Source organism: Lepidochelys kempii, chromosome 5, assembly GCF_965140265.1.
Source record: "Lepidochelys kempii isolate rLepKem1 chromosome 5, rLepKem1.hap2, whole genome shotgun sequence".
Taxonomy (NCBI): Eukaryota; Metazoa; Chordata; order Testudines; family Cheloniidae; genus Lepidochelys; species Lepidochelys kempii.
Window position 1 is genome coordinate 60,864,629 of NC_133260.1, and position 21,164 is coordinate 60,885,792.

The following is a 21,164-nucleotide window of genomic DNA, read 5'->3' on the forward strand; positions in this document are numbered from 1 at the left end:
AAGCAAAACACCTTTTCCTTTGGAATATTATGGACATTTAACAGTGATGACCTCCCCTCAGAGGGAAGGTCTGAGATTTATTATCTGTATATTGGAAAGTATAGCTTCCATTAATACTGAGTTTGGAGTTATATTAACTCAACAGATCTGCAAACATCAGGTACTTATTTTATTGTTCTATAATCTTACTGGTATTTTTATTTATCCAAATTTTAGTCAAAAGAAAAGCCACAATAAAAAAGTAAAAAAAAAATTGGATGTCTTGATTTTATTTCTAAAACTAGGAATTCTTCCAAATTTGAATTTGAAAGTGTTACTCTTGTTATAAAAAACTGGCAGCTTCAGCACAGCCACTATTCCAGAATCTTTTTTTTTTTTTTTTGAGCATCATCAGTAAACTTCTAACTTTAGAAGCAAAGTAGAAGCAGGGTCTTTGAATTAAAGACTTTGCAACCCAGTCCACATCTCCACCTCAACCACTTATAGAATACATCCCTAGATATCATCAATTCTAAACCAGGCCTGCTTATTTGAGTGTTCAGATTAGTTACCTCTATTTTTTAACAATGATAACTCAGATTTAAGACCCGAAAGGACCTCTATGATCATCTTATCTGATCTCCTACATAATACAGGACAGAGAATTTCACCAAGTAATTCCTTTTTCAAGGCAACAACTTCTGGATGAACTACAGCACATATTTTAGAAAGGCAATCTTGATTTAAAGTGACTGAGAATCCATCACATCAGAATCCCTAGGCAAACTGTTCCAATTATTAATTGCCCGTACTGCTAAAAGCATGAACCTCATTTCCAGTTTGAATTGGTCTAACTTCACCTTTCAGTTACTGGATCTTGATGTGCCTTTGTTAAACTAAATTCCTAAATGGAGAGAAGATTCATGAAAGCAGAGGATATTCTAAAGACCATGATCAAGCTACCTCATTGTGAGGCTTTCGGGGTCAGACCAATAAGGGGTTGTACCTGCAACTCTGGGTGCCTTAAATGCTATAGCAGCAACTCCAGCAGTCAGTATACAAGCATGCAAGTCACCCTCTGACTTCCACCACCCAGTTACTTTTTTCAGGGTGACCCTTCCCAGCTCTGAATTTCCTCCAAACCTCTGTAGTTTACATTCCTCTTGCAGAACACTTTCAGAAGTTAAGTTCACTGCCCCTTTTAAAAAAACAGTATCCCGTAGCTTACTACCTTGACACTCATTTTAAATCAACACACTAAACTGGTTTAGGTAAAAGTAAAATAAGTTTATTAAACTAAAAGTCAGAGGTTTAAGTGATACCAAATGCAAGGTATAAAGAAAGGATTCTCACCAAGTCTCTTTTCCAGCATGGCTGACCAGACACTTTGGCCAGGACCCTTCACAGATCTCAAAGTGCTCAGTTCCTTTTTCTCCTCAGATGAAGGATGCCAAAATGGCTTTTTTTCTCTCCTTATATCTTCCCAAAGTTCATTGGCCTTGCTTTGAGAAACAAGGCGGCTTCCTGGGTGTACAGTCCCCCATTCCCAACTGAGATTAAGTGGCTGTCTTGCCTCACTTACTCTCTTAATGGCTTTGTTTATCTTGTATGTATATGTACTTTTCTTTTCTTTAGTCACACCTTGCTTAATTTACATAGGAGACATTCCTTTGGCTGGAACAGGTGTGGCATAGGGATTGCCTGCCAAATACATTTTAAAAACGTATTTCCAGCACATACCTATAAAGTCCTTTGTGAATTTATTGTACACACATCACATAATATTAATGATCAGTGAGTTATTAGTTTACCAGTGATATATTACTTGCCATCTTTTAGATATATAGCATGTCAAGAGTGCATCAACTAGCACTGGGGTGCTCTTAGGGTCACACATGTATCATTCTCTTTGCTAAACTAAATGGATTGACTCAGCTTCTTAAATATCCCACTGTGCAGCAGAGTTTCCAAACCTTATACTAATCTTGTGGCATTTTTCTGGAACTATCCAATTTTTCAACATCCCTTTTAAAGTATGCATGCTAGAACCGCACACAGTATTCCAATAATAGTCTTATCACTAACTTGTTTAGAATGTAGCTCCAACATGCTCTCCTTCATTCTTACGGTAACTAAAAAGTAGGAGGAAAATCTTATGCTCCAAATAAAGGATTAGATTCTCAGAGGATTGGTAGAAAATGGAGTCTTTCCCTTTGAAATTACTGATCTGGATATAACCCAGGTGAATAATAGCTAAAAATCATTGCTAGATGTTACAGAGAGAGACAAAGTGGGTGAATCTGTTCTACCTTGCATTTTGCTGTGAGACTGGGAGTACCCTTCGTAGACCTGAAGAAGACCTCTGTGTGGGCTCAAAAGCTTGTTTCTGTCACCAAAAGAAGTTGAACCAATAAAAAATATTATCTCCTCCATTTTGCCTCTCTAATATCCTGGGACTGACCTGGCTATTTGCTAGCCGTTGACTGTTTGGTGGCCACTGTGAATGAGTTGGTGGTCTTACGCAAGTTCATAAGAAATCAGTGCCCACATCCCAAAGAACGTCTTTCTTTGCAGACGGAATAAAGACTGAATGGGAATAAAACTCTACTATCCTTTCAGCTCAGTGATGATCCTTGCTTATGAACTACAAGCACATTAATGAAGGCTGGCAGGTAAGGGATACTCCCATTTTTTGTTAAATAGAGGATGTTAGTACTATCATTCTAGTATCTTTCAAAAGCACAAACATCACAAAAAGTATACTACAGGAATAAATGCTGACAGTACAGTAAATGACCACCTATATAACAGAAAATCTATGCACTATTTTTAGAGATGAATTCTCTCTTCAGACCAAGTTACCAATATCAAAATATTACTGCCTTTCCCACTCATTCAGTGCATCAGGACTAGAGGATGTGCCTTTGACTTGACCAAGAAGAAAAGTACCTCCATTTAGCTTGGTAACATCTTCTAATAGAATCCTTCTAGCTATTAGAAAGGATATCTTGCACAGCTGTGGAACATGAATATTCTAAGGATGATGCCCATCCAAATACCAATCCTGAGGTGAAGTGTACATGGGTCAAGGTGCTTGATCTTGCCATTCCACTGGGTCAGGATCTTGGAAAACATTGGGAGGATGATTGGTACTTGGTATGACATCCGTAGGAGGTTGAGAAACCAAAACTATTTGGGCAAGTAGAGGGCGATCAGGATAACTTATGGCCTGTCTTGCCGGATTTTCATAGAACTCATGGGACCTGAGTGATTAGGGACCCAATGCAGTAGGGGATTCTGGATACAGGACAGTGAAAATGTCCAGTGGAGTGGCAATGGATTCAGTGCTCCCAGGTGTAAGAGTCTGCAGAAGCCAGAGGAGATTGTGTAACTGCCAAGGAAGACAGTGCTGTGGATAGGCAAAGTTAGCAATGATCGGTCATCATTGGTGCTGGCGGATCCTGGGGTTTGGGAGGTGCTAAGGTTGATGGTATCAATGGATTGTGGTCTGGTACCAATGTAGCCCAATACTTTTGGGCTTTCTTGTTGTGCCTCTGGGACTTAGGACATACTAAGTCCTCACATTGAGGAAATGTGTCAATGACTCAATAGTAGTCTCATGCTTATGAGAGTGCTTTCTGAACTTCTGACAAGATACCCTTCCACCGGGGGAGGGTGGTCTGTAGAAGCAGACTATCCCACACCAGAGTTGGACTTTGCAGCAGTAGGCACACTCCTTGCTGAATCAGGCTGATATATAGGGCAGTTTTCCAGCCTGGATCCGATTGAGGCCTCATGGTCTTCTTCATGGGGTATTTCTGGAGATGAAGTCCCCACCTTTCTCAGGTATGGCTGGGGAATGATTGGCAGATACTGCACCTCGCTGCAATGTGGGCTTCCCCAAGGCAGTACAGGCAGCACTGGTAGTCATCACTGACCAAGAAAGATCGTAGGCAAGAAGTGCAAAGTTTGAAGCCAGGAGTTCTGGGCATAATCCAGTACCCATACAAGTGGGTGGGGGATTCCCCCCAAAAGGAGACTAAGTTTAACACTAAGAGATCTACAAAACACTAAAAACTGTACACGCTGTTAAAACTATTTACAAAGCTAAAGCTAAATCTTATCTTGTAGGAAGAAGCTGAAGCTACCGGAGGTTCTGACTCGGAACATGTGGTGGTGAGAAGGAACTAGAGAGATGGTCTGTCTGCCTTACCCTTTACCCCCTCAGTCAGAGGCACGAAGTGAGCCAAAGCACATGTGCGGACTAACGAAAGCTACTTTCAAATTCTCTGGCTCTGGGAGCATGGTGCACATGCATGAACCCATTGTAGAATACAATAGGGACTTGAAGAAGAGGGGCTACATTAAGTCTGTGTAGGAGGAAATTTTGTTTTTATTGTTACTTTACACGTGGGTATGTTAAGATGGCATGTCCCTAAGCACCTTCACAAGGTTTTCAAGAAGTTTAATAAGTTTGCTTAAGTACAGTTTAAACTTATTTGTGTCCACACTGTGTTCTAACATAGTTAGTCCAGCCTGTGTGGACCAGGCAAAAGGATATTACAAACAAATTAAAAATAGGGCTGTCAATTAATCGCAGTTAACACACACTATTAACTCAAAAAAATTAATCACGATTAAAAAAATTAAGCACGATTAATCACAGTGTTAAGCAATAGAATACCAATTGAAATTTATTAAATGTTTCTCTACATTTTCAAATATATTGATTTCAACTACAATTCAGAATACAAAGTGTACACCACTTACTTTATATTATTATTTTTATTACAAATATTTGCACTGTAAAAATGATCAACAAAAACAGTATTTTTCAGTTCACCTCATATAAGTACTGTAGTGCAATCTCTTTACTGTGAAAGTGCAACTTACAAATTTAGGATTTTTTTGTTACATAACTGCACTCTAAAACAAAACAATGCAAAACTTTAGAGTCTACAAGTCCACTCAGTCCTACTTCTCATTCAATCAATTGCTAAGACAAATAAGTTTGTTTATATTTACAGGAGATAATGCTGCCCACTTCTTACTTACAATATCACCAGAAAGTGAGAATAGGCATGTAAATATCTTGTGATGCTGGCTACAAAGTACCATGTGAATGCCTTTTCTCACTTTTCGCTGACATTGTGAACAAGAAGCTGGCAGCATTATCTCCTGCAAATGTAAACTAACTTGTTTGTCTGAGCGATTGGCTGAACAAGAAATAGGACTGAGTGGACTTGTAGGCTCTAGTTTTACATTGCTTTATTTTTAATGTAATTTTTTGGTACATAATTCTACATTTGTAAGTTCAATTTTCATGACAAAGAGATTGCATTACAGTACTTCTATTAGATGAATTGAAAAATACTATTTCTTTTGTTTTTTACAGTGCAAATATTTGTAATAAAAATAAATATAAAGTAAGCACTGTACACTTTGTATTCTGTGTTATAACTGAAATAAATATATTTGAAAATGTAGAAAACATCCAAAAATATACAAATAAATGGTATTCTATTATTGTTTAACAGTTCAATTAATCATGATTAATTTTTTTAATTGCTTGACATATGTAGTTAAAAAACATTCTCTCAACTACAGTATTATGTAGAAACTTCAGAGCGTGCTTTGACTACAATGTGTAACTGGGTCCACCACTTTCTTCCCAGAAAACAAATGGTTAAAAGCTTACGCTTAAATTGGTGGCTAATGGATTTGCCATAAAATTGATCCTGGAATAGGAGGAGACTCCTGGAAGAAGGCTAGGCTCTGAACCCATAGCTATAGATCTAGGATAAAACCCTGAGCTTTCACACAGGTGAATAACTTTTCATTTTTGTTATACTTCTGATGTTTTGTTAACTGGTTTTTTTTGGGTATATGTTTATAGCCACCTAGATGTATATATTCCTTCCACTCCCAACAAAAGGGGCATAACTAGCTTACCCTATTGGTTTGGGATTTTTTAAGCAGAGTTGATTTGCCATCATATGCATTCTTTTTAAATCCAGTTTTAATGCAGTCCACTCTGGTCAACCAAGCCTTGTTAGTTATGCAGTTATAAGTATGTCTGGTGATTTTTAGAAAACAGTAACAGATATCTGTCCTGAGGAGCTGAAAAAATTAAATTAAACATAACACAGTAAGGTGGGGCAAAGAAACACAGGTAAACAGGACTTACAACAGAGAAAGATAATGCAAGATGCCTATTCTTACTTTCAAATCTTGTTTGTTTTATCATTATTAACATGTTAAAATCTCGGATGGAGGTCAGCAGTAAAAGGCTAACTGAAATGAATGAATACCCAGTTCAGTCACCACTGAACTTAAACTTAACTTAAACCACGCTTTATGTCAAGTTCTTCTCTGAAAAGAGACTCTACAAATGGAGTTGCAGGGATCCATGTTTGCCATTTCCACATCAACTGTGTTCAGTTTACATGTGAAATATTTTTTTTAAAACTGTCACCACAGCAAACGCAACCTGGAATCTGAGAGTCAATCCTTCTCCTTTGTGCATAAGTTCTGCAGACCAAATTGGGCCCTTAGTGACACTTGTCCAAAACCATAGTCTTCAATGAGGTTGCAGAGATGTAACTGAATCTTAGTAAATAATTCTGTTGTGTATGCAGAAGAAGGAACGAAATCTACCTCACTCTTATAGAGTTGTGCTAGCTCTGCAAAGCTATCAGGAGTAAAAAGCAGTTTAAAAATGTATCCACTTAAAGTAAGCAGACTTGACTGAATACACAAAGATCTGCTAAGCATTTAATTTTGCCATATTTACACAGTCACTTTTGAGAAGAGCTGCATCATAAGCATGATTTCAAGCCCTATACAGTTATTTCCTGGTGTTCCACTAATTACAACAACAAAAAAGCTAATCATACAATGTCAGCTGAACTTTTAATTCCTGTAGAGTATTTGTACATCAGCTGTATTAAGAATTCTGAAACCTCCATATTAGACAATTAAAATAGTTACCCATTTATAATAAAGTTCAAATGTGTGTAGGGAGAAAGGAGATGAAGAGAGAGAAATGGCAGCCTACAATGAAAAAGTGAAACATGACTTCACCTTAGAATAACCCAAGGCTTAGTTTGGCACACAAACCTGGCCAGCACTGAAACTGGTCAAATTGGCTGCCTTCATAAACTGCTATAAAAATAAAGTTAAAATTCAAGTGTAATGAAAGTTCTCTTACATACGTGTTAACCATCTTTTCTCTTAAAACTTAGGGAAAAAAACATATTGCACAGATGTTCCTTTTTTTCCCCTGTTTATATCACAAGGAGAAAAATAGAACAATTACAGTACAAAAATACTGGAGGTAATTCAACTGCTGTTGGTGAGCGGAACATAACTTATTTGTCATGTCATACAATTTTGTAAAAGTTGGTCTGTTGGAAGGCCATGAATCAGTGTACAAGTGATTACACACTTCTGGATCATAATTTTCATATACTGTTTAATTTTTTTATATATACATGCTGTATACTATTATTTTTATTCTCTTTAGTATAATAAAAACATAAATCTATCCGATGAAAAATAGACCAATAGGTCCAATTGCATCAACATACCGCACAGAGTAGCTTCCTTATCATACTACTTGCAAAGATCAATGGTAACTGAAAAATGATTTCATTTCCTATAATATATTAGCAATACAATACTCTTTTTAATTAAAAAGTCACCTCAGATGTTGTTCATCTTTTGTTAAGCGCCTCTCCATTCCTGAAATCGACATTTTACAGATGCAAAATAACATCTGGTAAAGCTCAGGGTCTTCTTGATTGAGCTGCTATTGTTGAAAAACAAGACTGTAGAAATTCAGAATTCTACAGCAAGAGCATCAGTGGCTTGTACTGCTATCATACCACACTCTGCTATCAATCCAGAAGACAAAATCCTTGCCTCTCTTCTTTGGGCCATCCAAAGTTCATAGCTGCAGGTCCTTCTAATTTGTGGAACTAGAATTGCTAAAGACAATCTCAACTATTCGGGGGGAAGGGAGGAATGGGGGGGAGGGAGAAAGAGACTTGAGAATGTAAATTGATATGGGAATGGATATAAAGTGATAGTGAAAGCAACAAACAGCTGGGATTTACTTCTGCCGTCAAAAAATGGCCCAACCCCTCACAAACTACACACCTTTTAGGCAGAAGAGGTAACAAAAGATTGTCATACACACCTGCCAAAATGCTGATGGTGGCCTTCCTGGATGTGTAACATTTCATGCAGAGCAACTTAAAACTTCAGATACTTCTGACACTGTAAGGACATCAACTGGACTTTTCTGAGTATGCCCCACATTTCCACTGATGTCAACAGATTGGGGAATAGGACTATGAAGGGGACTGCAATTCTATAGTTGCTAGATTTTCATTATTATCCCTATTGTAGGATTATCACTATCATTGACTTTTGTAAAGATTAAATAAATTTTTAATAAACCTGTAAGAAATGTATTACCTTTTGTTAAAAACAGCAATACACTGATGTCATAAAAATTCAGTTTTCAGCTAGATTAACTTAAGCAAAAAAGAAAGAACTGTAAAGTATAGCTTCTGTGGGTGCATATTATAGAGGACTGCTTCCTGAATAAGGTGGATAGTTTTGTGAGCAGTGGACAAAGTCCTCCTACCCAGGAGGGCCTCCTCATTAAGCTATACAATCCTAAATCACACTTCATCAAAGATAGCCTCTGAAGTCTCAGAAATGCTTTGGCTGCATACTTCAGATGTTTATGGAATAACAACACAATCATTACTGTTAAAAAGCCAGTATTTACCCAGAGTGGTATCTAAAATTCCAGTTTCTTCCTCAAAACAAGAAATTACTGTCGTATTAGTGGGCAAATATTATCTTTTTAAACAGTGACCAGTATACTTTCCGCACTCAGCATCTTTCATTCAAGGATCTCCATGTATTTTACAAATATTAATGTATTTAGCCACACAACATCTATGAGGAAGATATTCTTATTTTACAGAAATGGAAACTGAGATACAGAACTATTAAGTGACCTGCCCACAGGAAAGTCCAAGGCAGAGCAAAGATTAATCCCTCTGAATAATTATTCAGAGATTTCACACAGCTGAATTTTGTGTATCTTTTCTGAGTAAGAGAATATAACAGATTTACCCATTCTTCATAATGAAATATTTTACCACAAGTAATGCTTTAAAGTGTACTCCAAAACATATGCAAGTTAGAAAGTCCTCTGCTATTATTCCAATAAGAAAATGGGCTTTAGAATAAGCAAAAGAATGGCTTATTTATATGGATTAATTGCGCAATTAAAAAAACTAACAGCGATTAATAGCACTGTTAAACTATAATAGAATACCATTTATTTAAATATTTTTGGATGTTTTCTACATTTTCAAATACATTGATTTCAATTACAATACAGAATACAAAGTGTACGGTGCTCACTTTATATTTATTTTTGATTACAAGTATTTGCACTGTAAAAAAACAAAAGAAATAGTATTTTTCAATTCACCTAATACAAGTACTGTAGTGCAATCTCTTTATCATGAAAGTTGAACTTAAAAATGTAGAATTATGTAAAAAAAACCCTGCATTCAAATATAAAACAATGTAAAATTTTAGAGTCTGCAAGTCCACTCAGTCCTACTTTTTGTTCAGCCAATTGCTCACACAAACAAGTGTATTTACATTTGCAGGAGATAATGCTGCCCGTTTCTTGTTTACAATGTCGCCGGAAAGTGAGAACAGGCATTCTCATGGCACTGTTGTAGCTAGCATCGCAAAATACTTACGTGCAAGAAGCACTGAAGATTCATATGTCCCTTCATGCTTCAATCACCATTCCAGGGGACATGGGTCCATGCTGATGATGAGTTCTGCTCGATAACTATCCAAAGCAGTGTGGACCAATGCATGTTCATTTTCATTCTCTGAGTCAGATGCCACCAGCAGAAGGTTGATTTTCTTTTTTGGTGGTTCAGGTTCTGTAGTTTCCGCATTGGACTGTTGCTCTTTTAAGACTTCTGAAAGCATTCTCCACACCTCAGCCCTCTCAGACTTTGGAAGGCACTAAAGATTTTTAAACCTTGGGTCGAGTGCTGTAGCTATTTTTAGAAATCTCATATTGGTACCTTCTTTGCATTTTCTGAAAACTGCAGTGAAAGTATTCTTAAAATGAACAACATGCTGGGTCATCATCCAAGACTGCTATAACATGAAATGTATGACAGAATGTGGGTAAAACAGAGCAGGGGACATACAGTTCTCCCTCAAGGAGTTCAGTCACAAATTTAATTAATACATTATTTTTTTTACGAGTGTAATCAGTATGGAAACATGTCCTCTGGAACGGTGGACGAAGCATGAAGGGGCATACAAATGTTTAGCATATCTGGCACGTAAATACCTTGCAATGCCAGTTACAAAAGTGTCATGGAAATGCCTGTTCACACTTTCTGGGGACATTGTAAATAAGAAGAGGGCAGCATTATCTCCTGTAAACTTAAATAAACTTGTTTGTTTTAGTGGTTGGACGAACAAGAAGTAGGACTCCGTGGACTTGTAGGCTCTGAAGTTTTACATTGTTTTGTTTTTGAGTGCAGTTATGTAACAAGAAAAATCTACATTTGTAAATTGCACTTTCAGGACACAGAGTTTGCACTACAGTACTTGTATGAGGTGAACTGAAAAATACTATTTCTTTTGTTTATCATTTTTAAAGTGCAAATATTTAACACAGAATACAATATATAAGAAAACGTAGAAAAACATCCAAAATATTTAATAAATTTCTACTGGTATTCTATTGTTTAGCAGTACGATTAAAACTGCAATTAATAAAATAAAAGCAAACCTCACCCTCAACCTCAGCACCATGTCTGAGGTTTGAGAACACTGAAAACATATGTTCTCTCCATTTCTGTATCAAAGCAAATTCACTGTTTTCAAAGTCTGTGACGATTCAAGCTATTAATATTAGCTATGCAGAGAGAAACAAATAAAAAGGTAGCTAATATCTTCTAAGGCATGAAACCTCCTCCCCCCTCCCCCGGGGCAAAAAAACCCCAAACCACAGGTGTTGGCTGAATTAAGGCAAAACTGGTAGTGAAATAAACTTTAAATATTTTATGTTAGCATTACAAAAAGAGGAAAGGAAACAAATCTTTTAGAAATGTAAATGGCTTACTGATACATTGGACAAAAAAGGAAACATTTAAAACATGTTACCTAGCAGAATTTTTCTTTATTTTCTCATCAATGTCACTGAGGATCTGTTGAAACTCCAGGTCCCCAGGAAGAATGTTTAACAAACAATCTAAGTTGGAAGAATCAAGAGAATATTCACCTCCCCACTCCATTTCCAGCACCTGAAATAAATGGAAAAGAAATAGCAAATGTAAAAAAATGGGATTAAATAATAAAAAAAATGTAGCTTTTATTTTAAATACTAAGGTTCATATGATATTTGGTTTTCTGAAGTTATGCTTAGATTAACAAGGTATAAATATTTATAATGGGAACATTAAACCAGTGAAAATATACATCTTTGCATGCTATTGCATGAAGTACTGTAGAGGAGCAACTTGCAGTATATCTTAAAACTAAATTAAATAGAGTAGTTTATTAGTAACCCACAGTTTAGTCATAAACAAAATCAGCTACTATTTTCCTAATAGTAACAGAATTACTCGCTATAAAACAACTTTATGATACAGAAGGAAGTTTGTCACTATTATGCTTGACAGAACTCGGTGTTACAACTAAAAAGTGACATCAGAAAATTCTAAGAGCAAAATTATGAACTTTAGTGTGTATAGGTAAATGAATGGGCCCTGCCCCTTCCACCTGCTTAAAAAGTAGTGAGGTAGTGAGTAAAGTAGTGAAAGTAGTGAGGCGAGATGGGAAAAACTGGGATACCTTACTACCCTTCCTATTGTTTGTGATAAGGGAAGTACTCCAGCCATCCACTGGTTTTTCCCCATTTGAGTTGCTGTATGGTCACCACTCCAGTGCCATATTGGACATTGCCACCAGGGCTAGGAAGAACAGCCTAACCAGAGAATGAATGTCAGTGAACATGTGATGAAGATGTGGGACAGAATAGCCCAAGTCACTCGCATAGCGCAGGAACACCTGGAAAAAGCACAAGAGGCCCAACAGACGTATTACAATCATCAAGCGAAGGTCCAGAGATTCCAGCCTTGGGATTGGATAATGGTGCTGGTACCTTCAGCAGAAAGCAAGCTCTTAGCCAAATGGCAGGGGCCACACAAAGTAAAAAAAGCTGTTGGGGAGGGTGACTATACGATTTGACAATCTGATCACCAGAAGCAAATCTACCACCTCAATCTATTGAAGCCCTAGCAGGACTGTGGAGCTTATATGGTCACCCTAGATAAACCCCCCAAGGCAATAAACCTTGGGGACAAATAAAAATATCTCCTGAATTGACCCTTAACAATTAATAGAGGTAGTCAAAATGATGATGACTGGAACCATGATGTGTTCCCAGAGAAGCCAGACAGAATCATAGAAGCTCATCACCACGTCATCACAGATCCCAGCGTAAAGGTGAAGGTTAAACCATTTCAGATCCCAGAGACTAAAAGAAAAGAGATCAGTGAGGAAGTTAAGAGGACGTTGGAGCTGAGGGTCATTCAGGAATCCCATAGTCAGTGGTTCAGACTTTGAAAAGTTCATAGTACAAATGGATGCCTCCAAGGTAGGGTTGGGGGGCGTACTTTCTCAAATGATAGGAGAGGAAGCATACCCCATCTAGTTCCTCAGCAGAAAACTCCTTCCCAGAGAATAAAGGTACACTGTATTGGAAAAGGAATGCCTTGCAGTAAAATGGGCCATAGGAACCCTCTGGTATTACCTGCTTGGACAGAGGTTTACCTTCATTACAGACCATGCCCCCCCCCTTCCCCAAGTGGATGCACTGGAAAAAAGAGAAAAATGCAAGAGTAATAAGATAAGGTTCCTACTACTACAACCCTTCCATTTCAGAGTGCAATACAGGGCAGGAATCAGGCCTGGTAATGCTGATGGTCTGTCAAGGGTACAATGTTTCTCGACCCAAGTAGCCCAATCCCATTGTGTTGAGCAGGAAGTTTGTTTTTTTTTACTTTTGCTTAAGAGAACTTCTTGGGCCTATCGTGAGAACCAGCATGTAAATAAGGAAAAATAAAACCAGAGTGAAGTCAGTCTGATTTACTCCAGACCCCGAACTAACCAAGGAAGAAACACTGAGGCCAACGAGGTGAAGGAGGTACCCTACCACAATATGCACCCTTGTGAATCTATCCTCTAACACTGCTGAAATCTTCTAGACAAGCAGTCCACAAGTGACTCCTCACTGAATGTTCATATCCAAGATTATCCATGGAATGCAACGGACCCTTAGAGACAGTGTATATATAGACATACCATTTCTTTTAAACTAATTCTCAAAAGCTGCAAACAGTCTAAGAGACTTCCTAAGTGCTATAATCCTCTCCAAATAAGAATTCAAAGCCCTTCTGACATCTCACAATACTCTGAGATTTAGCTGGAACTCAGATACCACTTTTGGTAAAAAAAACCTGAGATGCAGAATAGGTCAACATCTTACCTGTGGAATACAATGAAGTGAGGATCAGTATTAAAACTTATGACTCAGAAACTCTTCTTACTGATGTTACCGCAATTAAAAATGCAGTCTTTAAATGGGAGGTGAAATAAAGAACACTCTCCCAAAAGCTTGAGTTGTGCCTCCATTAATGCTGATAGCAGCACCAAGATGAGTTCCCATATCAAGGCAAGCTTCCTGAACAGTGGGAGGACATTTATCATTCTTTTAAGGAATCTTGAGATAGTGAGATCACTGAAAACTCTGCCCATTGGTACATGGTGCAGTGAAGCGTCAGAGGAAAAGCTGTAGTTCAAAATAGTTCATATGGGGGCAGAATGTAGTGGCGTGTTATCTGCTACCAATAGGGAAAACTTTCCATTTCTAGAAATAACTGCCACGAAGCTGAACTTGGCAGAATGTCCCCTGCAGGAGCTATATGGGGAGCACAAGTCCAACTGACCCCACCCCTGCTGTCAGTGCAAGTGTGTCCGTCAAGAAGCTCCAGCACTAAAACGTCTGGCTGAGGCCTACTGTTTCTTCCCGTCAGTGTCCCAGCTGAAAAACAAAACTGTTCACAGTCAGCAAATGAAGTTAAATAAAAGCATAAAGGAAAAGGAAGAAAACCTACAGGCAGCGTCAGTCAGGATATTGGCCTCTCTTACTTCAGAGGGCTTTGGCAGCATCAGTTACCCCAGAGTCTGCTAGGACTCCAGTATAAGTCTCAGTTTCTTTCCCCTTCTTAGCCCAGGGGATTCATGTTCTCCTTTCTGAAAGGATGGAGAGTTGGTTGCCTGTCAGACCTCTCTCTGGGAATTAAGTAGCTCAAACAGACTGTTCCTTTCCCAGGGTTGCCCCATCTGAGTGGAGTCCCCTCCTTTTAATGCTTCCTCCAGTTCTGGCATGATTTGTATTTGTGCGGGGGGGCAGGGCCACTCTTGCCCAAAGCAGCTCCTTAATCCCTTCCATGCTGGTCAATCCCATCACAGTAACATTTCAATATAAATGGTTTCCTGGGCTGCATTAAAGTATTCAGTACTTCAGAGCGAGCTGAGTCGGACTGCCAATGTCCCATGACTCAAGCAGCAAAGATGAAACAATTCCAGAATGACAATGTCTTCCTGAGTCAAAGTCTGGCAACATTAGTAGATATTATGGAAGCTCCTGGATCAAGCCAAAGCCATCAGAACAGTCAGAATAAATTTTGTTAGGCACTGTTGTATCTTTCACTACAGTCATTGGGGTGAGGGAGTAATCACACTGCAGTTTCTATTCCAGTCAAAAAGAAACAAGTTTTGTTACTAAGTTACTGTCCTTCCCTGCTCTGGAACAAAACTGAGGGTAACTTTGCTTTATTGCTTTTTGCAGAGAAATTTGCTGATAGATAACTACAGATCAATAGACCATAGCAGAGTCCACTCATTTTGGGTCTGTAATCTGAGATGTAAATTGTCTGTAAGTACATTCTTTTTGCCAGCTACGTGGCGGACAGCACTAAGAGTTAGATGGCAATACAAAGGGCTATATGGTCAAAGTGGTTGGGAGTGAAAAATTCCCTGCTTGCTCACAAAAAGCACTGCTGTCATGTATAAGTCAGCATTGGTACATCAGATATTTTAAGGCCAGAAGGGACCATTAAATCATCTATTGTGACCTCCTGTATAACACAAGCCATAGAATTTAATACAGTTACTCCTATACTTAGTCTGATTACTAGGGTTTCACTAAAGCATATCTTCCAGAAAGGCACTTAAGTCTTGATTTGAGATGACATGAGATGCAGAAGCTACCAATTCCTCTGATAGTTTGTTCCAGAGTTTAATCACTCTCACTGTTTAAAAACTAATATCTTATCTCTAATCATCTGGCTTTAATTACGAGCTATTCATTTTTGTTGTGCCTTTCTACACAAGGCTGAAGAGCCTTGTAGTACCTAGTACTGTCTTCCAGTAAAGGTACTCAACAATTAAGTCACCTCTCCATCTTTTTGATAAACTAAACAGATTGAGCTTCTTATGTGTCTGACTGTAAGTCATGTTAAGAACACAAGAATGGCCATACTGGGTCAGACCAAAGGCTCATCCAGCCCAGTATCCTGTCTACCGACAGTGGCCAATGCCAGGTGCCCCAGAGGGAGTGAACCTAACAGATAATGATCAAGTGATCTCTCTCCTGCCATCCATCTCCACCCTCTGACAAACAGAGGCAAAGGACACCATTCCTTACCCATCCTGGCTAATAGCCATTTATGGATTTAATCTCCATGAATTTATCCAGTTCTCTTTTAAACCCTGTTATAGTCCTAGCCTTCACAACCTCTCCAGGCAAGGAGTACCACAGGTTGACTGTGCACTGAGTGAAGAAGAACTTTCTTTAATTTGTTTTAAACCTGCTGCCCATTAATTTCATTTGGTGGCCCCTAGTTCTTATATTATGGGAACAAGTAAATAACAACTTTTCCTTATTCACTTTCTCCACACCACTCATGATTTTATATACCTCTATCATATCTCCCCTTAGTCTCTTCTTTTCCAAGCTAAACAGTCCTAGCCTCTTTAATCTCTCCTCATATGGGACTCGTTCCATCTATGCAGTTACCTTTATCAACCAAACTTGTAATCTAATCAAAATTGAAATCAGGTTTGCTTGACAACATCTATTTTTCATCACTTATATTCCCATCCTTTAAATTACGTATTGATTGAATCCTGTATCAACATTTTCCATTATTTTGCCTGGAATTGATGTTAGGTTAATTGGCCTATAACTACCCAGGTCATTGTGCTTGCCCTTTTTGAATATAGACACACTAGCACTCTCCCAGTCTTCTGGAATTTCTTGTATATTTCAAGATTTATTAAAAGTTAATATCTGTGAGCCAGAGATATCCTCAGTCAACTCTTTCAGGACTCTTGGGTTTAATTTCTCCAGGCCTGCAGATTTTACAATGTTTATCTTTAGTAGATACTTTTTAACATTCTCCTTAGTTATTAACTGATTGGTACTACATATCCCTTGATTAAAAGCAAAAAGAACTTTCAAGGTCCACATTTTTGGCTGAACATTTTGGCTTTGTACATGTTCCACTTTGACTGATAACTGTCAGATTTAAGAAGTGAGCCCTCCAAATTCACATTGGATACATCAGTGATGACTGATACTAATAGTGATTAAGAACTGACTCCTATCAGAGAAGAGACTTGAAGGTTTTCCAGGGTGATAAAACAGAAGTAAACTGTCTACATCTAGAATTTAATTCACTGCCAACCAAGGTTGCATAGGTTTCTTCAGGGGCTGGATATAAGGTGTCATAAATAGGACAAATCAGTCTTATGGGAAAAAAAACCAAAAACTTACCACGGGCAAGAGTATGGCTTGGCAAACATTCACCAATCTTTTGTCTGGATTGTATGGAACCCAGGACAATTTGGAGGAAAGGTATTTTCTTCCTAGTCATGGAGATTTATCATCAGACTTGGTGACTGAAATCAAATGCATTTTCTTTCTAGGATTCTTCCAAAATTTATATGAGTGTGGACCTGAATCAGTTAGTGCAACCTCCACATGAATCAAACCTACCTTTTGTGTTCAACCAATCCAGTTGGTTTGTTCAACTCTTCTTATAGATCAGTTACCCATGTAGTAATTCTTGCATATTAGATATACACAATATTTCAATGTTGTAGTGTGTCTTGGCATACAAATTTTTAAATAATTCAAAATTCTTAATAAAGTAGCTCTTCAATCAAGCAAAATGTATGCACATTCTTCAGTTCTTCTTACATGATTACCAAACATGCAGACACCATTGAATTCTACAGCTCATTTATTGTTCAACACATTCCTCATGTGAAAAAAAAAGTCATTTTGTAAACATGACAGCTTAGTTTTCATTTATGCATTCCTGTAAGACTACTATGTCATATTTGTTCTGTTTACTTGTCAAAACAATGTATTTGCTCCTCTCAGTCTTGCATGATCTACTTGGCTTATAGGGAAAAAAGCAACCTCTGATTGTTCCATTTTCATACATCATTGTTTAAAATCACCAGAACTAATAACTCCAAACAGAATTCTAAATAGTTCTCTGTTACCTGACTAAGAAGAATTTTTCAGAGAACAAACATATATTGGTCAAACCCTAAAAAAAAAAAAAAAAAAAGTAAATCACCTAATCAAGGATTTTATTAAAAGTGTGTTTTCAGATAAACACAAACACCAAACAAACCCAAGATGTCTTGCAAACCAGGCTATTTCCAAATTTTCACCAAAATCATTATACTTAATGCTATCATGCAGGTACTATTCTGAAACTTCACATTCTTCAGATTTGTTCTACATAATAGTAACTTTCATCTTCTCTATGTTGGAGTTAATTTGACTGTTGTCCAGTAGATATGTTATTGTCCTCCATCATACTTCGTTATTACAATGAAATAATATAAAAAAATATAACTAATTATACAAGGATGTATGAGGCAACCTTTCTTAGACAACTTGTCTTCAGACATCACTCTCTAAATCTCCTGTAATGCAGTAACTATACTTCTTTCTAAAATGGATAAGACGACAACCCACCACCACTAAAAAAGTGAATTTGTCAGTCCACTCAGTGATTGCTGACAGATTTTTACTATGTATAAATTAGCAAAAATCATTTTCAGTTCTATATTTCCACTAGTAGGTAGTGCTAGTAATTCCTATATTTGCTATAATAAACACTCATTTTTACACACATGGTTTTGTATCAAATCTATTATAGTAGATTTTTGTGAGTACTTTCATTTTAACATACGTAGCTGCTATTACTTCTTAAGTAACAATATTCAGACATAAGATTATATTCTCACTGTGGTGTATATGATGATGCAATTAACTCCCTGTTAAAAGTAGAGGTTAAAGTGTTAGAGTACATATATTTTCAGGGTCACAGCAGAATTTTAGCATGAAGTTTAAAAAGAAAAGAAAGGAAACTTAAGGTTAGTCAACATTCTTCAGGAAACTCTGAGAAGTCTTTGGGAAAGTATTGTTTAATGTAGTCTGGAGGCAGCCTTTGGATTCTCAAATGTTCTGTGTATACTTATGGAAAAGTTTGTTGCCTGAGATTTATAAAAATAGTGCCATTTTGGCACAATGCAGAATCACGTTTCTTTCTTTCTTAGAATTGTCCATTGTCTATATCCATTAATGGTAAAGCCTCTAATTGATCGACTAACACTCACTAGCATGTCTGCAGAAAAGGAAAAAAATATATAAATAATATCCCACACCTAATTGTTTTAATGGAATTCAAAGATACATTTTAATAAATTACAAACATGAACTTAACACAGGATCTTCATAATTTCAAAAAAAGTTTGCCAGATTTTTAATGGAATCAGCAATATATGGACTGTCAAAGTAAATGAGCGGAGAGAAATGTACCTAGGAAAGGGGGCTAAATTCTCAATATTTTCAATATGCCAAAGCCTAAAACATAGGACACTAAGATCTCTCTAAAATAAGAACCTGAAGATTAACAAATAATGAATATACTTTAATAAAAGAACCCCAAATAATTGTAACATACCTTTTTGTACTGAGCTCTGAGAAGATGATGGAGCTCCTGGTACTGGACCAGTATATGAGGGGGCTACCACCAGGCCTCCGGGCTTGGGTTCGCCAGAATGACCCCTCCACCTATGATGAGTTGGTCTCCCTCACGGAAAGACAGCTGGCAGCCCGCGAACTCTTCCAGACCCCAGGGGGTAAGACATGGCAAACCAGGAAGCCAGTCCCAAACCCAAGGCCCAGGACTGTCGAGAACTTCAGGAGAACCATAACTGGGAAGAAAGACAACGAGGAATGGCCTGAGGCCAAGAAGGGACCTGGGGGTTTGGGAAGAGAGGACAGAGGGCGGCAACCAGAATAAGGGGGCGGTGTTACGAGTGTGGGGAATTGGGGCATATAGCAGCCCAATGCCCCAACAGGGAAGAGCCTATGCAATGTAATCTGCGGGATCACGGGGAGCAATGTGGCCTAATCGGCCTGGTAGGGGTCGCAATGACTTCACATGGGTATACAAGATCAGTAAAAATCAATGGTATTGAGACCATAGCATTAATAGATTCTGGGAGTGCTGTCACGCTGGTCTCGGGGAAGTTGGTGGGGCAAGACCAACTAACCTGGGCCAAAAACACAGGGGTAACGTGCGTTCATGGCACTGTAAATTTCTACCCCACAATCCTGGTACGGATTGAGATCCAGGGGACTACTACATGGGTGACTGCAGGGATGGTCCGCAGGCTCCCCTCCCCTGTTTAAATTGGTAGGGACTTCCCCGGGTTTGAGAGCTTACTCCCCCGAGCAGAGCCAGGGGAGGGTAGCAATCCCCGGGTTGAGACGGAGGCACCTACAGATAGCCTCACCCCAATGTTTGCCGAATTTGCCCGGAGTTATTCTCATCCCCCGGAAAACCCCGAAAGTCTAAGCGGGAAAGGAGGGCAGATAAAAGATTATGGACCAGGATTCTAGCAGAGAACGAGAAAACCTCCCTTGTTGGTAGGCGAACCCATTCAGGAGGCCAGGAGATAATTCAGGCCAGTGAGGACTCAGAGGCGGTTCCTAGCCCAAGTAGGGGCAACCCAGGGGATGGAGTAGAAACAGGCCCCCGGAATTAGGTCAGATTGGTACTGCATGTGAGAATTTTGGGCAGGACCAAGCCAATGACCCGCTATATGCAAATGTAAGGGAGGAGGTAGTGGAAGTAAATGGCGTACCTATGGAAGGAAAGACCAAAGGCCCAAGGCCATATTATGTGCTCAAACGTGATCTGTTGTACAGGATAGCGCAAATACGAGGGGAAGAAGTAGAGCAACTCTTAGTCCCACGGAAACACACAAGGGCAGTACTAGAGTTAGCTCACAGTCATCTATTTGGGGGACATCTAGGAGTAGACAAGACACTGGATAGAGTCCTAAGAAGGTTTTGTTGGCCAGGAATACATACAGAGATCCAGTGCTATTGTGTCTCCTGTCCTGAGTGCCAGTTGCATAGCCCCCTACCTCACTTGCTGCTCCTATTAGAACCTTTGCCTATTATTGAAGTCCCTTTCTAGAGGATAGCGATGGACATAGTGGGCCCACAGGAAAGATCGGCACGGGGCCACCGAAACGTACTAGTCATCTTTGACTACGCCACGCGGTATCCAGAAGCCATTCCTTTAAGAAACCCCACATCCAAGGCAATAGCAAAAGAACTACTCCAGGTTTTTGCCAGTGGGCATCCCAAAGGAGATCCTGACAGACCAAGGAACCCCTTTCATGTCAAAATTAATGAAAGACTTATGTACCCTACTCCGCATCCAGGCCATAAGGACCTCAGTCTACCATCCACAAACAGATGGACTGGTTGAGCGGTTTAACCGTACCCTTAAAAGTATGATCCGGAAGGTGGTAGCTCAGGATGGAAAATACTGGGATACCCTTCTACTGTATCTAATGTTTGTTATAAGGGAAGTCCCCCAGGCGTCCTGGTTTCTCCTCCTTTGAACTACTGTAGGGATGTCACCCACGAGGAATATTAGATATTG

At 38.7% G+C, this 21,164-nt stretch overlaps 1 protein-coding gene across 17 annotated transcripts in view; it reads right to left on the reverse strand.

The window, feature by feature from the left end:
- KIAA0825 (KIAA0825 ortholog) overlaps positions 1–21,164 on the reverse strand; it is a 419,203-nt gene that overhangs the window by 325,057 nt on the left and 72,982 nt on the right. For 15 of the 17 annotated variants that reach the window (XR_012158966.1, XM_073344491.1, XM_073344493.1 and 12 more), the window contains one exon: positions 11,212–11,351. Coding sequence is in view for 16 of the 17 variants with exons in the window: in XM_073344491.1 (XP_073200592.1) it covers positions 11,212–11,342 (131 nt within the window). In the remaining variant the exon portion in view is untranslated. Of the gene's footprint in view, positions 1–11,211; positions 11,352–19,163; positions 19,226–21,164 lie in introns of those variants that run through there. The other 2 variants (XM_073344492.1, XM_073344500.1) reach the window with 2 other exon arrangements.